At 46.4% G+C, this 16,042-nt stretch overlaps 1 protein-coding gene across 3 annotated transcripts in view; it reads right to left on the reverse strand.

Moving 5' to 3' along the window:
* Positions 1-14,663: 14,663 nt before the first annotated feature.
* Positions 14,664-16,042, reverse strand: part of LOC141258066 (uncharacterized) — a 454,151-nt gene continuing 452,772 nt past the window's right edge. For all 3 annotated transcript variants that reach the window (XM_073673075.1, XM_073673074.1, XM_073673073.1), the window contains one exon: positions 14,664-15,373. In XM_073673075.1, coding sequence (XP_073529176.1) covers positions 15,316-15,373 — 58 coding nt within the window. In that variant the 3' untranslated portion in view covers positions 14,664-15,315. The remainder of the gene's footprint in view (positions 15,374-16,042) is intronic.

Below are 16,042 nucleotides of genomic sequence, written 5' to 3' on the forward strand. Positions count from 1 at the left end.
TCAGGTTGCAAATTAAAAATAATTTTTATCTGCATCTACAGTACCTCTGAAAAAATATTTGGGCTTCTAGCTGTGTGTGGGACTTGTTGTATTAGTCCATCTATACTGACCTCCATCAGGTTGCAAACTGAATATATTTTTTTCTGCATCTACCTCTGAAAAAATATTGGGCTTCTAGCTGTGTGTGGGACTTGTTGTATTAGTCCATCTATACTGACCTCCATCAGGTTGCAAACTGAATATATTTTTTTCTGCATCTACCTCTGAAAAAATATTGGGCTTCTAGCTGTGTGTGGGTCTTGTTCTATTAATCCATCTATACAGACCTCCATCAGGTTGCAAACTGAATATAATTTTTTTCTGCATCTAGCTCTGAAAAAATATTTGGCCTTCTAGCAGTGTGTGGGACTTTCTCTGTTAGTCCATCTATACTGCCTTCCTCAGGTTGCAAACTGAATATAATTTTTTTCTGCATCTAGCTCTGAAAAAATATTTGGCCTTCTAGCAGTGTGTGGGACTTTCTCTGTTAGTCCATCTATACTGACCTCCATCAGGTTGCAAACTGAATATAATTTTTTTCTGCATCTAGCTCTGAAAAAATATTTGGCCTTCTAGCAGTGTGTCGGACTTTCTCTATTAGTCCATCTATACTGACCTCCATCAGGTTGCAAATTAAAAATAATTTTTATCTGCATCTACAGTACCTCTGAAAAAATATTTGGGCTTCTAGCTGTGTGTGGGACTTGTTGTATTAGTCCATCTATACTGACCTCCATCAGGTTGCAAACTGAATATATTTTTTTCTGCATCTACCTCTGAAAAAATATTGGGCTTCTAGCTGTGTGTGGGACTTGTTGTATTAGTCCATCTATACTGACCTCCATCAGGTTGCAAACTGAATATATTTTTTTCTGCATCTACCTCTGAAAAAATATTGGGCTTCTAGCTGTGTGTGGGTCTTGTTCTATTAATCCATCTATACAGACCTCCATCAGGTTGCAAACTGAATATAATTTTTTTCTGCATCTAGCTCTGAAAAAATATTTGGCCTTCTAGCAGTGTGTGGGACTTTCTCTGTTAGTCCATCTATACTGACCTCCATCAGGTTGCAAACTGAATATAATTTTTTCTGCATCTAGCTCTGAAAAAATATTTGGCCTTCTAGCAGTGTGTGGAACTTTCTCTGTTAGTCCATCTATACTGACTTCCATCAGGTTGCAAACTGAATATAATTTTTTTCTGCATCTAGCTCTGAAAAAATATTTGGCCTTCTAGCAGTGTGTCGGACTTTCTCTATTAGTCCATCTATACTGACCTCCATCAGGTTGCAAATTAAAAATAATTTTTATCTGCATCTACAGTACCTCTGAAAAAATATTTGGGCTTCTAGCTGTGTGTGGGACTTGTTGTATTAGTCCATCTATACTGACCTCCATCAGGTTGCAAACTGAATATATTTTTTTCTGCATCTACCTCTGAAAAAATATTGGGCTTCTAGCTGTGTGTGGGACTTGTTGTATTAGTCCATCTATACTGACCTCCATCAGGTTGCAAACTGAATATATTTTTTTTCTGCATCTACCTCTGAAAAAATATTGGGCTTCTAGCTGTGTGTGGGACTTGTTGTATTAGTCCATCTATACTGACCTCCATCAGGTTGCAAACTGAATATATTTTTTTCTGCATCTACCTCTGAAAAAATATTGGGCTTCTAGCTGTGTGTGGGACTTGTTGTATTAGTCCATCTATACTGACCTCCATCAGGTTGCAAATTGAATATAATTTTTTTCTGCATCTAGCCCAGCCAATAGTTTTGGCCTAATACCACAGTTTGGCCACTCAGCTCTGCTCGGTTACCATCCATTGTTTTTTTGTGCAAACAACTCCAGAGTTGTGAATTAGTTAACCACCAAAATGAGTGGAAAAAGGCCTGCTGCTGGTGGAAAGGGGAATAGGCGTGTTGGGAAGGGGAAAAAAGGTTGTGTCCGTGGGGTAGGTGTTAAAGCAACAGTAACATCTGCAGAAGAAAGACCATCTTCCAGCCAAACTAAAATGTCTACTTCTTTTAGCGGACAATGTGATAAGATCCCTTTCTTACGGCCACGCCAATCGCTACAAATTCCAGATGAGGCACAAAAACAGCAGGTGCTTCAACGGATATCAAGTGCTCCTTTAAGTGGGCTCTCCTCCACATCAACTTCAACATCACAAATACTCCAGTCCTCAAAGGTGTCACCCCAATCGCACTTGCTTCCTCACAGCTCCCAAATCTCCAGCTGCCCGTCTGAGTATGAGGTAGAACAGATGGTTGAGTCTGCAGAGCTGTTTACTTATACTATAGCCTGGGAATCAGAGGTCGACTCCAGCGCTTCTGTGAATCCAGACGAGGAAATGATCTGCACTGATGCCCAGAATCTTTATGAGTCGGATCCAGGACCAGACGCAGAAGGTTCTGACCATAATGTAGACCCTCATTCCCAAACTGTAACTCCTGTTGGTGGAGACAATGAGGAAGACGATGATAAGACTCAAATACCTGATTGGAGCGACAACTTTAGTTTTTTGTCAGGGCAGGAACAGGTTGGCTCTGAGGACGACGGGTGTGATAACGCACAGGGTGATGATGATGAGGTTGGAGATCCCACTTACTGTCAACCCACAGTCAGCCAAGAGATGAGGTCAGCAGAGGAGGTGGAGGAAGATGCTAGTGACGACGAGGTCAGGTTGCGCCTTCCTGGACAGAGACGTAGTACTGGAAGCACGTCAATAACTGCATCCTCAAACACAACTCTGCCTCTCACCACAAGTCGTGGTGGCTCTTCAGGTCGCATGGGTGCTAAGCCTTGCATAGCCTGGGCATTTTTTCAGATCGATAAAGATGACCCAACTCGTGTTATCTGTAACATTTGTCAGCAAAAGCTAAGTAGAGGCCAAAAAATACATAGTTTGAGTACTTCATGCATGAACCGGCACATGGACATGAAGCATAAGTTGCAGTGGAAAGCTCAGTGTGCTACAATGCGGCCTAGCCGGCCGGGCCAACCACCGTCTGCCATATCTTGTGCATCCGCGGCCTCTTCATCCTCTGTGACTGGGGGGACAGCAGTCACACCTGTTTTGGGGCGCAGACCTGCCACCTCTTTACCCGCAACAGCCAGCGTGATTGGCAGGTCATCATTTTCTTTGGAGGTGGGAACACCAGCTGGTGTTGAGCGCTGTCCGACATCGATAGCACCACCTTTGGATCAAGGCAACCTAACATGTCCGCCTGCATCTTCCTCACAGACCGGCAGTTTGCCGGGGACACCCTTATCAACCCCATCTAAGCACAATAGCCAGCCCTCGGTCCCTCAGATGTGGACAAGTAAAAAGACCATTTCCTCCTAGCCATGAGAAAGCTAAGAGGTTGAATTTCACCATCTGCAAGCTCTTGGCTACAGAAATGCTGCCTTTCCGCCTGGTGGACACAGAGGATTTTCGAGACCTTATGTCCGTCGCAGTGCCCCAGTACCAGATGCCCAGTCGGCACTACTTCTCAAAGAAAGGTGTGCCTGCGCTCCACCAGCATGTCGCACACAACATCACCGCTTCTTTGAGAAACTCTGTGTGTGACAGGGTGCATTTCACCACAGACACTTGGACGAGTAGGCATGGACAGGGGCGTTACATGTCGCTGACTGGGCACTGGGTAACTATGGTGACAGCAGGACAAGGGGCTGCTGTCCAAGTCTTGCCGTCCCCACGAGTTGTGCGTCAATCCTCTTTATGTCAAAGTTCCTCCACTGCTTCTGCCTCCTCAACCTCCTCTCGGTCTTCCACCTGCACCCAAAGCCTGTCTGGTCATGCCACAAGCTTTCTAACTGCACAGAAGGGATCCTGCACACCTCCTTACTATGCTGGCAGTAGGGCTCAACGTCATCAGGCGGTTTTTACATTGAAATGTCTGGGAAATGTGAGTCACACAGCTGAGGAGTTGTGGTCAGCTCTGGAGAACCAATTTCATGAATGGTTGTCTCCACTGGACCTGAAACCAGGGAAGGCCGTGTGCGACAATGCTGCAAACCTGGGTGCGGCCCTTCGCCGGGGCAATGTCACACACGTGCCTTGTATGGCTCACGTGTTGAACCTGGTTGTCCAGCAATTTTTAGCCCACTATCCCAGACTAGATGGCCTTCTGCAGAGGGCACGGTCGTGGTGTGCTCACTTCCGCCGTTCGCATCCCGCAGCTCAGCGACTTACATCTCTACAGAAGTCGTTGGGCCTGCCACTTCACCGGCTAAAATGCGATGTGCCTACCCGGTGGAATTCAACTCTGCACATGTTGCAGCGACTGTGGCAGCACCGACAAGCCCTGGTGCAATACGTTCTGACGTATAGCCTGGGCCAACGAGATTCAGAGGTGGGGCAAATCACGCTGGAGGAGTGGTCTCAGATCAGGGACCTATGCACCCTTCTGCACAGTTTTGAAATGGCGACGAAGATGTTTAGTGCTGACGATGCCATTATCAGCATGACTATTCCGGTGATTTACATGCTGGAGCACATGTTAAACAGAATTCGAAGTCAGGTGGTGGCACAAGAGGAGGTGGAGGAAGTAGAGGAGGAGGAGTTGTATGCGGAAGGGCTAACATCTGCAAGGTCCAGACGGTCGGCAGCACCAAGGCGGCAGGCATGTGAGGGTGGGGTTTTACCAGGGCGCATGGTAGCAGCCAAACTAGTGAGGAAGGTGCAGGAGCCCAGGAAGAAGTGGAGGACGAACTGATGGAAGACTCATCAGATGAGGGAGACCTTGATCACATTTCTGTTGTGCGAGGTTGGGGGGAGAGGACAGAGGAAGGAAGCATGATTGTTACCTCGCCACCAACACAACAGGGACTTGGTGCTCCTGGATGCGCAACACACATGAGTGCCTTCTTGCAGCACTACCTGCAACATGACCCTCGAATTGTGAGAATTAGAAATAATCCTGACTACTGGGTTGCCACACTGTTAGATCCCCGGTACAAAAGTAAATTTGCAGAAATTATTCCTGCCATAGAAAGGGATGCACGCATGCAGGAGTATCAGCAGAGACTGTTGCAGAATCTTACATGTGCTTTTCCACAAAATACCAGTGGTGCACGTAGTGAATCTCACAGTTCCAACTTGCCAACCGTGGGACCGTCAAGTGTTCAGCACTCAAACCGTAACAGAACCACAGTATCTGCTGGTAACATCAATTTTGCTGAATCATTTCACCACTTTTTTAGCCCATCCTTTGCAAGGCCACAGGAGACAAGAAGTCTGACACATAGTCAACGCCTAGAGACGATGGTACAGGAGTATCTCCAAGTAAACATTGAAGCCACGACTGTGTCACTGGACCCTTGCTCTTTTTTGGCTTCCAATCTGGATAAATGGCCGGAGCTAGCCACTTACGCCTTGGAGATCTTGTCATGCCCCGCAGCCAGCGTTCTGTCTGAACGTGTGTTCAGCGCTGCTGGTGGTGTGCTGACAGATAAGCGCACGCGGCTCTCCACTGATAATGTAGACAGACTCACGTTCATAAAGATGAACAAATCATGGATCCGAAACGACTTTTCTACCCCTGTGTCATCCTGGGGAGAGTAAAAGCTTGATGATTGGTTAAAATCACCCTACCAACCGTTTTAAGCTTTCAAATTACTAATCATGTTTATCTGTATCTTGGCTGGAAAATAATTTGGGCTTTGTAGCAGTGTGCAGCACTGATCCTATTAGGCCATCTATACTAAAGCTTCACCAGATTTAAAATTAAAAATAATTTTTAGCTGCATCTAGCCCGGAAAATAATTTTGGGGCTCCGAGATGCGCAAGACACATAAGTGCCTTCTTGCTGCACTACCTGCAGCAAGACCCTCATATTGTCAGAATTCGAAGTAATCGTGACTACTGGGTTGCCACACTCTTAGATCCCCCAAACTTTTCGATCAACCTTTTCATTTTAATAAAGACCAAAAAAATGGTCATTTTTGAAATTATAAGCATTAGCAGGTTGTTAGAAACTGAAATCTAACAGTTTTCAACTCAAAACTTTATTCTAGGTGATGTTACATTTTCACATAGGACCCCTTGTTCGAAAGGAGCTTCTGAACTCTCTCGTCCATTGAATTTGTCAGGTTTTGGATGGTTTCTGCTTCAATTGTTTTGCATGAGGACAGAATACCCTCCCAGAGCTGTTGCTTAGATGTGAACTGCCTCCCGCCATCATAGACACTCCTTTTAATGATGCTCCAAAGGTTCTGAATGGGGTAGAGGTCAGGGGAGCATGGGGGTCACACCATAAGTTTGTCCCCTTTTATGCCCATATCAGCCAGAGATGCAGATGTTTTATGTGCAGCATGAGATGGTGCATTATCATGCAGAAAAATGATCTTGCTGTGAAATACACGGTTCTTCTTCTTGAACCATGGCAGGAAGTGCTGTTTGAGAAAATCCACATACATTATGGAGTTCATCTTTAGCGCCTTCAGGGATCCTAAAGGGGCCGACAATCTCTCTCCCCATGATTTCAGCCCAAAACATTACTCCACCTCCTCCTTGTTGGCGCTGTAGCCGTGTTTGCGTGGGGTGTCCATCAACCAGCCATCCTCCACTCCATCCATCTGGACCATCGAGCGCTGCACGGCACTCATCCGTGAACAAAACTGTTTTGAAATCAGTCTTCATGTAATGTCTGGCCCACTGGAGCCGTTTCTGCTTGTGTGAAGTAGATAGAGGAGGTCGACAGTATGGCGTATGCACAGCTGCAAACCTCTGAAGGACCCTGCATCTTGTTGTTCAGGGGACGTTGGAGGCACAAGCAGCTTCAAAAACTTGTCTGCTGCTATGACAAGGCTTTTTTGCCGCTGCTCTTTCAACCTGACGTAATTGCCTGTAGGAAAGAGTCCTCAATTTGCCCTTATCAGCACGCACACGTGTGTACTGTGAATCAGCTACATACTTCTTGATTGCCAAGACACTTCATCCTGATCATCGCACAATGTTGATTGTAGTCATGCATTGACCTAAACACTCCACAATTTGTTGCTTCTCAGCAGCCGACGCATCCTTTTTCTTTCCCATTTTGGCAGAAAATGTAGGCTGCTTAATAATGTGAGAGAGCCTTCTTAAGTAGTCTTGCCTTTCATTGGACACACCTGCCAAACTAATTAGCACAGGTGTCTGCAATTGCTTACAGTGATATAAAGAGCCCTGACACACATCACCATCAATGAGTTTAACTGACAAACAAACAAATTCTTCCCTTATCACTCCTAAACACTTTTTGCATAATAATTTGGAACGCAGTGTACATGTGCTTTTCCACAAAATACCAGCGGTTCACGTAGTGAATCTTACAGTTCTAACTTGCCAACCGTGGTCTGTATGGAGTTGTTCAATAAAGGGCCCAAAATTAAGATAACATAGATGGGAGAGGTCTCTATGAATAGGAATTCCTAAGTATTTGATACCCTGTGAGGGCCAGGCAAAGGGAAAGTTGGACTGGATGGAATCCTATATGGATTTGGGGAGGGAGACATCGAGGGCCTCAGACTTCGCTGCATTGATTTTAAAATTTGACCATGTAACAAAGTGATCTATTTCAGCCATAACAGCATGGATGGATATATGTGATTGAGTGATATATACTAGGACATCATCAGCAAATAGAGAGCACTTGTACTCGGTGCCTCCCACCTCAATCCACCTAATATTGGGGTTATGGCGAATTGATGAGAGCAGGTGCTCCGTCACTAGGATGTATAAGAGAGGGGACAGAGGACATCCCTGCCTTGTCCCATTGGTGATTGTGAAAGGTGATGAAAATGTTCTGACGCACCCCCTGGGCCTTGGGACACCCGGAGCCGGACCCTTTTTGGTGGATGCTGGTGGTTGTAGTCTTCGCGGCGGCGACCCGGTTCCGTGGCTCAGGGCGGTCAAACCAGTGGCGGAACTATTTATGTGGTTTTGATGTTTAAATGTACGACTACGCCACCCGTGGATTGCGGTCAGAGTGAACCGCCGCTACAGGGCAGACCGCTGAGGCTGGTGTTGTGGGTGCAGCAGAGCGTAGCATAACTCCCCACGGGAGGAGTATAGCCTCAGGGCAGTGTATGCGGAGGATGGGGGTGATGGTGCAGGGCAGCAGCAGTAACGACACGGAGTCAGTGATGCAGTTCAGGGCCTTTACTCACAGTTCTTATTATCCAGACCACGTCTGCAGGTAACGGCTGCCCACGTCGTACTGTGCTCACCAGGTGAGGCGCTCAGACAACTCCCAGATAACTTTGGAGCACTTCACAGGACCCCCTTTGTGTGTCCTTTGTATGGCCTTTCTTACCAACACTTCTGTCCGGCTGCCTCGGGCCTCCTCTTGGTAAACTTGGCGCCAGTTTCCATGACCCTATGTGGTGCCTTCCTAGCGGGTGTAGCGAGGGGCTGCGCCACATAAAATGTCAGAGCCTCCGGTTTCTAGCTGAGGGTCGTTTCCTGCCTCCACTAGTTCGGGGACCGGTCTCCCCCTTTGGCCTGACCCCTCCACGCAGGTGGATTCGGGCGTGCGGTGGCGACTCGCCCGTCCGCACCCCTGGGATCCCTTCATTCCTCGTTCCTGGAGCCTTCTCCGCTCCTCTTCCTTCCTTCTCCCTCTTCCAGGCCTGGGCCTCTGTTACTAGGCCCGCCTCCGGAGCAGAGCTCATGCAGAGCCCCTGCTCCCTGCCACTTCTGCTCAGACTTCTCTGCACTGAACTAAGATGGTGCCCACCTTTTATACTCCCTTCTCAATGCACCCAGGAACTGCTTCCTCCCTGCTCCTGCACTACAGGGTTCCCCTTCCTCAGTGTTCCCTCCCCCCACTCCAGCCAGGGACAGGGACTGTCGTGCCCATCTCAGGGGCATATTGGTCGCCCTGCCCCACGGCAATGTGGTGTAATGCATGCAGGGGTCGGGTCCTGATCCACAATACATCCTTACCTGAGAGTGAGATATCACACCTCTGTGTGAGGTGCAATACCTCTGTAGCAACCGAGCCCTCAGGGTGCTACAGTTCCATTTATCTTCAGCCTAGGTGACGTATTGCGATACAGGGCCGTGATTTTGGCTATAAAAGGGTTCCCTAGACCCATACCCCAAGCTTTTTAAGAGAATCATATATGGCGTGCCAGGAGACTCTATGGAATGCTTTCTCAGCATCCAACGAGAGTATCTAATTACAAATTTTTAACTGCATCTAGCCCAGGAAATACTTTGTGCCTAGTAGCAGTGTCTGCTAGACAGCGGATTATCCCGGCTGTTAAGCAAGCTACACCACCTGTAGTTTGGACACTTAATTTTTTCAAAGGAAATGCTTCGGGACCACGGGATACTCAGTGAAGAGCATCAGGAGGCACCCCAAGGCATAGGGGCTCGGACTGGCAGTAGGATGCCTTGCGGTGGACAGCCGAGCTCGATCCTTATAAAAGCTTTTTAACTGCAGCAGCTTTAGTGGACGCTACTGGAGCTGGAATTACGCGGCTGCTGGCATGAGACTTGCCCTCCAATAGATCCTTGTAAATGGATTTAAAGTGTATTTATTCAAATTAGAGAGACAATTTAAATTAAAAAGCTTAGAGCTGCCTCCACCACAGGGGGGCTCGCTCGACCCACCAGCGGACAGGCACCAGTATTGGGAGAGGGGGGCTGGCCATCAGGGTTCACCGCGGCTCTGGCACAAACCCGGCGACACGGAGGTGGCACGGGCAGGAGCGGACTGGCCGTGTCGGCTTCTCACTTTTTGGATTTTAGAAGGGCATGACATGCCTATATCTGTGTCTCCCCCTCCTTTTACTCCTCCACCTCTTTTATTTTCGCATGACTATATGTACTTGTCACTTTTCCATGTGTTAGTTATGTCTTCTGAGCAGTTTGTCAGCTTTTGGACACTTTTGAAGGTGTTTTCTATGTGTTTCTATGTGTTTTTGTTTGCCTGCCATTGGTTTTAACGGTGTTTGAAGGTGTTCGACGAACAGTTCGACGAACAGTTCGGCGAACACACGGGTGTTCGACGAACCGAACCGAACTCGAACACTACGGGGGTGGCTCAACACTACTACTGACGGCGTTTTGTAGCGCATGTTTAATTTTTCCCTCCACATGATGTTGCAGGGCAGGGACGGCTTGCCTGCTGAAATAAAATCGGCTGGGCACTTTGTATTGTGGGACTGCCAATGCCATAAAGTTACAGAATGTGTCAGTCTCCACCAGCCTGAATGATAGCATTTCAAGGGCCAGTAGTTTAGCAATGCCAGCATTCAGAGCCTGTGCTCGGGGGTGGTTTGCCGAGTATGGGCGCCTTTTCTCCCATGCCTGTGCTAACGATGGCTGTAGACTGGCCTGGGAGTGTGAGGATGACTGGGAAAGTGGTGCTGTGGGTGGAATTACACTGTGTCTCTGTACAACAGTGCCAGAGATTCTTCCATGGCGATCCTGTGAGGAAGCCGAACCAGCTGTGTGTGAGCTGGAGGAAGAGGCTACAACACGAGCTGAAGAGGTGGTAGGTGGCGCTGTAGGTTGGCCTAGGTCTTCAGTGTGTTTTTGTAACTCCACCACGTGCTTAATCCGCACATGTTTCCACATATTTGTGGTATTGAGGTTGCTGACACTTTTCCCTCTTTTCACCTTCTGATTACACAGCTTGCATTTGACAAAGCAAATGTCATCTGCAACTGTGTCAAAAAAGGACCAGGCACTGCAAGTCTTGGGAGCGCTCGCTTTGGATATTGGAAGAGCTATGCTCCTAATGGGTGCCGAAGTGGAGGCTACAGGCAACCAAGTCTGCCCCCTCCCTCTCCCTCCTTTTTGGGCTGTTCGGGGAATCTCTTCCTCAGAGCTGCTGCCACCACCTTCCTGTCCCTCACGCCATGATGGGTCAAGGACCTCATCATCTACACCACCCTCTTCAAACAACTGCTTCTCCTAGGTAGTCTCGACAGCACAGTACGCACCAGAAAGTGGCACCTGAGTCTCATCATCAGATGCGTACTGAGGTGTGCTGCTGACCATAGGCACTGGCCCACCCGCCTCTTCAGATTCAGAGAGACAAAACGGTTGCGCATCACTGCATACTATGTCTTCTTCAAATTCTCGAATTCTGCTTGGCTGGCCCCCTCTTTCCAAGCCAAGAGATTCAGAGAACAGAAGTAGAGATGGGTCCTGTCCAGGGCTCTCTGACTGCCTGGGCAATTTGGCAGGTGGTGAAGAGACAGATGGGTGCTCTTCAGTGCTCAGGACCTGAGAGGATCTGTAACTAATTGAAGTCGATGCGTCAGCTGCCATCCATCCGACAACGGCTTCAATTTGGTCCTCCCGCAGCAGTGTGGTATGGCTAGCTCCTACAAAGCTGCGCATAAAGGACTGTTCCCTGGTAAAACTGGGGGATGCTGAGTCACTGGTGCCCGCAGCAGGCACAGAATCCCCACGTCCTCTCCCTGCAAGCACAGAATCCTCACGTCCTCTCCCTGCAGAAACTCCACGCCCACGCCCACGACCACATGCCTTACTCCCTGCCTTCTTCATCTTGGTAGACTGATAAAGATAGGCAGAAAAGTACTAAGGGCTTAGTGTGCTTATTCCTGAACAGCTGCTAACAGGTATAAGAAACACTAATTTTATAAAGTGTGGACTAGACTTTAATATGAGCTAATGTGGCCTACACAACTGTAAAGTGGAGTGTTTGGTGAACTTTATTTAGGTTTTTTTTTGTCACAAAAAGACACTGGATGTGCCTAAAGATGTAATAACGATAGTATCACAAACTTTTTGTAGCTATTACAATGTAGGAAGGTAACCTACAATGCAATAGATGAGGCTGCAAAAAATAGGCTAATACTAATCTGGCTGGGGCTGCAGGGCCCAATGCTGCAGAAAGGCTCCTCTAACTACTCCTATATAGTGTGTTTGGAACCAATTTAGCTGAATACGGATGGAACCACCACACTAATAGGAGAAATCAGGAAAAATTATGAATTGGCAAAAAAGGACAATGTATGAGGCAGTGACACACACTGAGTGCACTACAACCAGACGTGGTTGAAGCACACACTACAGGGTGAGCTGCACTCACACACCAGACCTTGCAGACAGCGGTGAACAGTACAGATGCAGAGCACTGTGCACTAACGCTGCAAGACCAAAAAAATTTCTCTATCTACTCCTATATAGTGTGTTTGGAACAAATTTAGCTGAATATGGATGGAACCACCACACTAATAGGAGATATCAGGAAAAATTATGAATTGGCAAAAAAGGACAATGTATGAGGCAGTGACACACACTGAGTGCACTATAACCAGACGTGGCTGAAGCACACACTACAGGGTGAGCTGCACTCACACACAGAGACCTTGCAGAAAGCGGTGAACAGCACAGAGAATTGTGCACTAGCACTGCAAGGCACAGCGATTTATGAAGTAGCTTGGGTAAAGCAGAATAGACCAAATAGGTAGCTAAAACTGTCCCTCAGAACAACAGCATCCTATCCCTAACTGAATTCACAGCAGAGTGAGCTCAAAATGGCGGCGGCGGCTTTTATAGTGCATCATGACATCATTTCAGCAGCCAATCACAGCCATGCCATTAGTTAAGATGCCTACATGCCTAACAGGATGTGCCCACACTTCTTAGGATCCTCATTGGCTGAATAAAATGAAAATGGCTCATTGCATTATGGGAACTTCCGATTCCGGTATACGATATTGCAAAAGTATCGGAATTAAGTATCGGAATTCCGATACCGCGAATATCGGCCGATACCCGATATTTCAGTATCGGAATGCTCAACACTAGTTGTGACACAGAGTTTTTAGATGCAGCAGGAAGGAGAGCTGAGAAAGGTAACCTGCCCACATCAGGCTCTCTCTGTACATACTCTATTTACATGGTTGGACCAGGGCTCATGTGCTGCTGTAGTCCAGTAGTGATTATCTCCTAGTGATAAAACCTTAATTTTAAGTAAACAACAGAACACATCCAAAAAAGTGACACATTGTTGAATTCAGTGTCTCAGCTGTTAGCTCATGCTGTCCTTAGATTACATAGCAAAAACCTGCTGACAGAATCCCTTCAACATAGCATTATGCATGGCCCCTATGTATAACATAGGCTCATAAAGCCTTTTTCTAATACAGTACCGATCAAGTTTGAACACACTTGTTCATACAGAAGTTTTCCTTGTTCTTATTGGAATGTGCACATTGATGATTCATACTGAAGGCAAAAAATATTTGTGAAACAAACCAGAATATGTTAAACCTTGGATTCCCCAAAGTACCACCTTCTTACTTTGTTGACAGCTTTACACACACATGGCATTCTCTTAAGCAGTTATATCAGGTGGTCACCTGGAATGGCTTTCAATGAACAGGTGTGCCTCATCAAAAGTCATTTTGTGGAATCACAGGACTTGAGAAAATGTTTGTGTCCATAACGTATATTTTGCAGAGGCAGTGTTGGTACACAATCCCATAGAGGGCTGAGACCTATTTAACAACTGTTCTAAACTGAATTATGGCAAGAACCACTCAACTAAAGAAAAAGAAATGGCAGTATATGATTACTTTAAGACATGAAGCTCAGTAAATCCACTAGAATCTTGAAGCGAAAGTCATGTCCTCAAGTGCAGTCATGAAAATTATCAATCTCTATGAGTAAACTGGCTCTCAAGAGCACCAGACTAAGAAAGGAAAAACAAGAATTACCTCTTCCGCCGAGGATAAGTTCATCAGAGTTACCAGTTTTAGAAACCACAAATGAATAGCATTTCAAAAAACCACCCTCATAAATGATGCAAAGGTATCAAGTAACAGACACATCTTAAGATCAGCTGTCCAGAATAGCCTAAAAGATGCAGGCTTTGAATTGCTGCAAAGAAGCCCCTACTGAGGACCATAAACAAGAAGAAGAGACTTGTTGGGGCCTAGCAACATGAGGACTGGACATTACATCAGCGGAAACCTGTACTATGGTCTGAGGAGTCAAAATTTGAGATTTTGTATATCAACTGCCATGCATATGTGAGATACAGAAAAGGTGAGTTGATGGCTTCTACATGTGTGGTGCAAATTCATTACACACTACCCAGCATGGCCATCCCATCTTGTTTGCACTTAGTGGGACCATCATTTTTATGCTACAGGACAGTGACCCAATACACACCTCCTGGATATGTAAGGGCTTAAGTGACCAAGAAGGAGAGGAATGTAACGCTGCGTCAGATGACATTGCCTTCACATTCACCCAACCGCAACCAAATTGAGATGATTCGGAATTACTTTGGGATGAGTTGGACAGTAGTGTGAAGGCAAAGAAGCCAATAGGTGCTCAGCATCTCTGGTAACTCTTTCAAGACTATCATTAGTCATTCGAGGGGACTATCCAATGAAGCTGCTTGAGAGAATACTAAGGGGGTGTGAAGCTGACATCAGAGCAAAAACTAGGTACTTTGAAAAATTCAAGTTTTAAGACATATTCTGGTTTGTTTCACATGTATTTCTTTACTCCTTGTTTCAATACATGTTTGTGAAGACCCGGGGTCTTCCATGGGCATAATACCACTCAGACAACACAGGGTGAGGGTTAAACAGTGTGGCAATACTTTATTGAACCACCAAACAGACAATAGACATATGAAACAGTCCCAGCAAATACCCAAGATGGTACAACATTACACAGTCTCACCCTTCCGCTGGCCTTCCGAGAATAGATCAGCTGCGACTTTGGAACTTCAAGAGCCAACTACCTCAACCAGTGGCTCCCTATTTTTGATGGACCCCCACAGAGAGGAGGTAGCGGCAAGCTTAGGAAGCTGACCGTCCATCGAGGTACAAGGCCAGGAGACCCGAGGGTCCCACCCTGGCCTCTCCGAGAGTTTTCATGGGGCCAGATGACCGTGTGGTCACAATCTGGCTTCTCCGAATGTCTCCATGGGTTACAGGCGACCTGAAGGTCCCACCTGGCAACCCCAAACAATATATCCATGGGGCCAGGTGACTTCCTCGTCCCAACCTGGTCTCCCCTAATGTATCCATGGGTTCTCTGATGGTCAATGGAGCATATCCGTATCCTTCCAGTCAGGACCGTGTACCCTTAGGACGGAATCATGTAGAATCCAAATCTGTGTCTCTCTGGATCGAGCCATGCTACCAAGCTGATGTCCTGAAGAGTCTGACTGATCTTTGATTCTCTCTTTTCAATTCTGACTGCTACAGAGGCATATGTCCTTTAAATAGTTACAATCGTCCTTTCAAGTACACATCCACAAGTCAAGGATTAGGGATGATATTATTCCACAGGGCTCAGGTCAGTGTTCATTTGTGGTTTTGCTGCCTTCAGTCTGAAACTACAGAATAAGAAAAAGCATTGCATGAACAGGTGTGTTCAAACTTTTGACTAGTACTGTATATCTTCCCTTCCTTAAAGAGGTTTTCCAGGCTGATGATACGATGACTTATGCCTAGGATCCAATCTATCAGGGTCTAGCGCCTACACGTATCAGATGTTTTCAGGTGCTGGTGGTGGCTAGATGTAAACAGTTAAAGGAGCAAAAACAGCCCATCTCCTTTCACGATATATTGGCTGTTGCCGAGAACTACTGCTCAGCTCTCAATCAATTAAATAATAGCTGGGCTATATAACTCAGAACCCTGCTAATCGGTATTGATGACCTATCCTTTCATTCATCCTGAAATACAAGTAGAACAATGTTTTCTCTGTCTCATGAGATCAGCCATGATCAGCCATTCCTTCCTAACTTTCTCTCAATCATGTGTCTATAATGACAGCTGGCTGCAGAAGAAGCCCCCATCCACCGTTCTGTCCACAATAGGAGGTCAGGAACGTTAAAAGACAAAAATGGAAGAGAGCAAGCAAATCTACATGTTCTCTTCAAAATTTCTACAAGACTGAAAAAATGTATTTCTTGGCATACCTCTTTAATAATCATCTGATTAAAATCTAATGCCACTACTTCTTGTAGGTTATTTTAGACTTGTCTCTAGCTTTTAACATG

The sequence above is a fragment of the Phyllobates terribilis genome, unplaced genomic scaffold (assembly GCF_046119375.1).
Source record: "Phyllobates terribilis strain yellow unplaced genomic scaffold, ASM4611937v1 Scaffold_3__8_contigs__length_932513732, whole genome shotgun sequence".
Taxonomy (NCBI): domain Eukaryota; kingdom Metazoa; phylum Chordata; class Amphibia; order Anura; family Dendrobatidae; genus Phyllobates; species Phyllobates terribilis.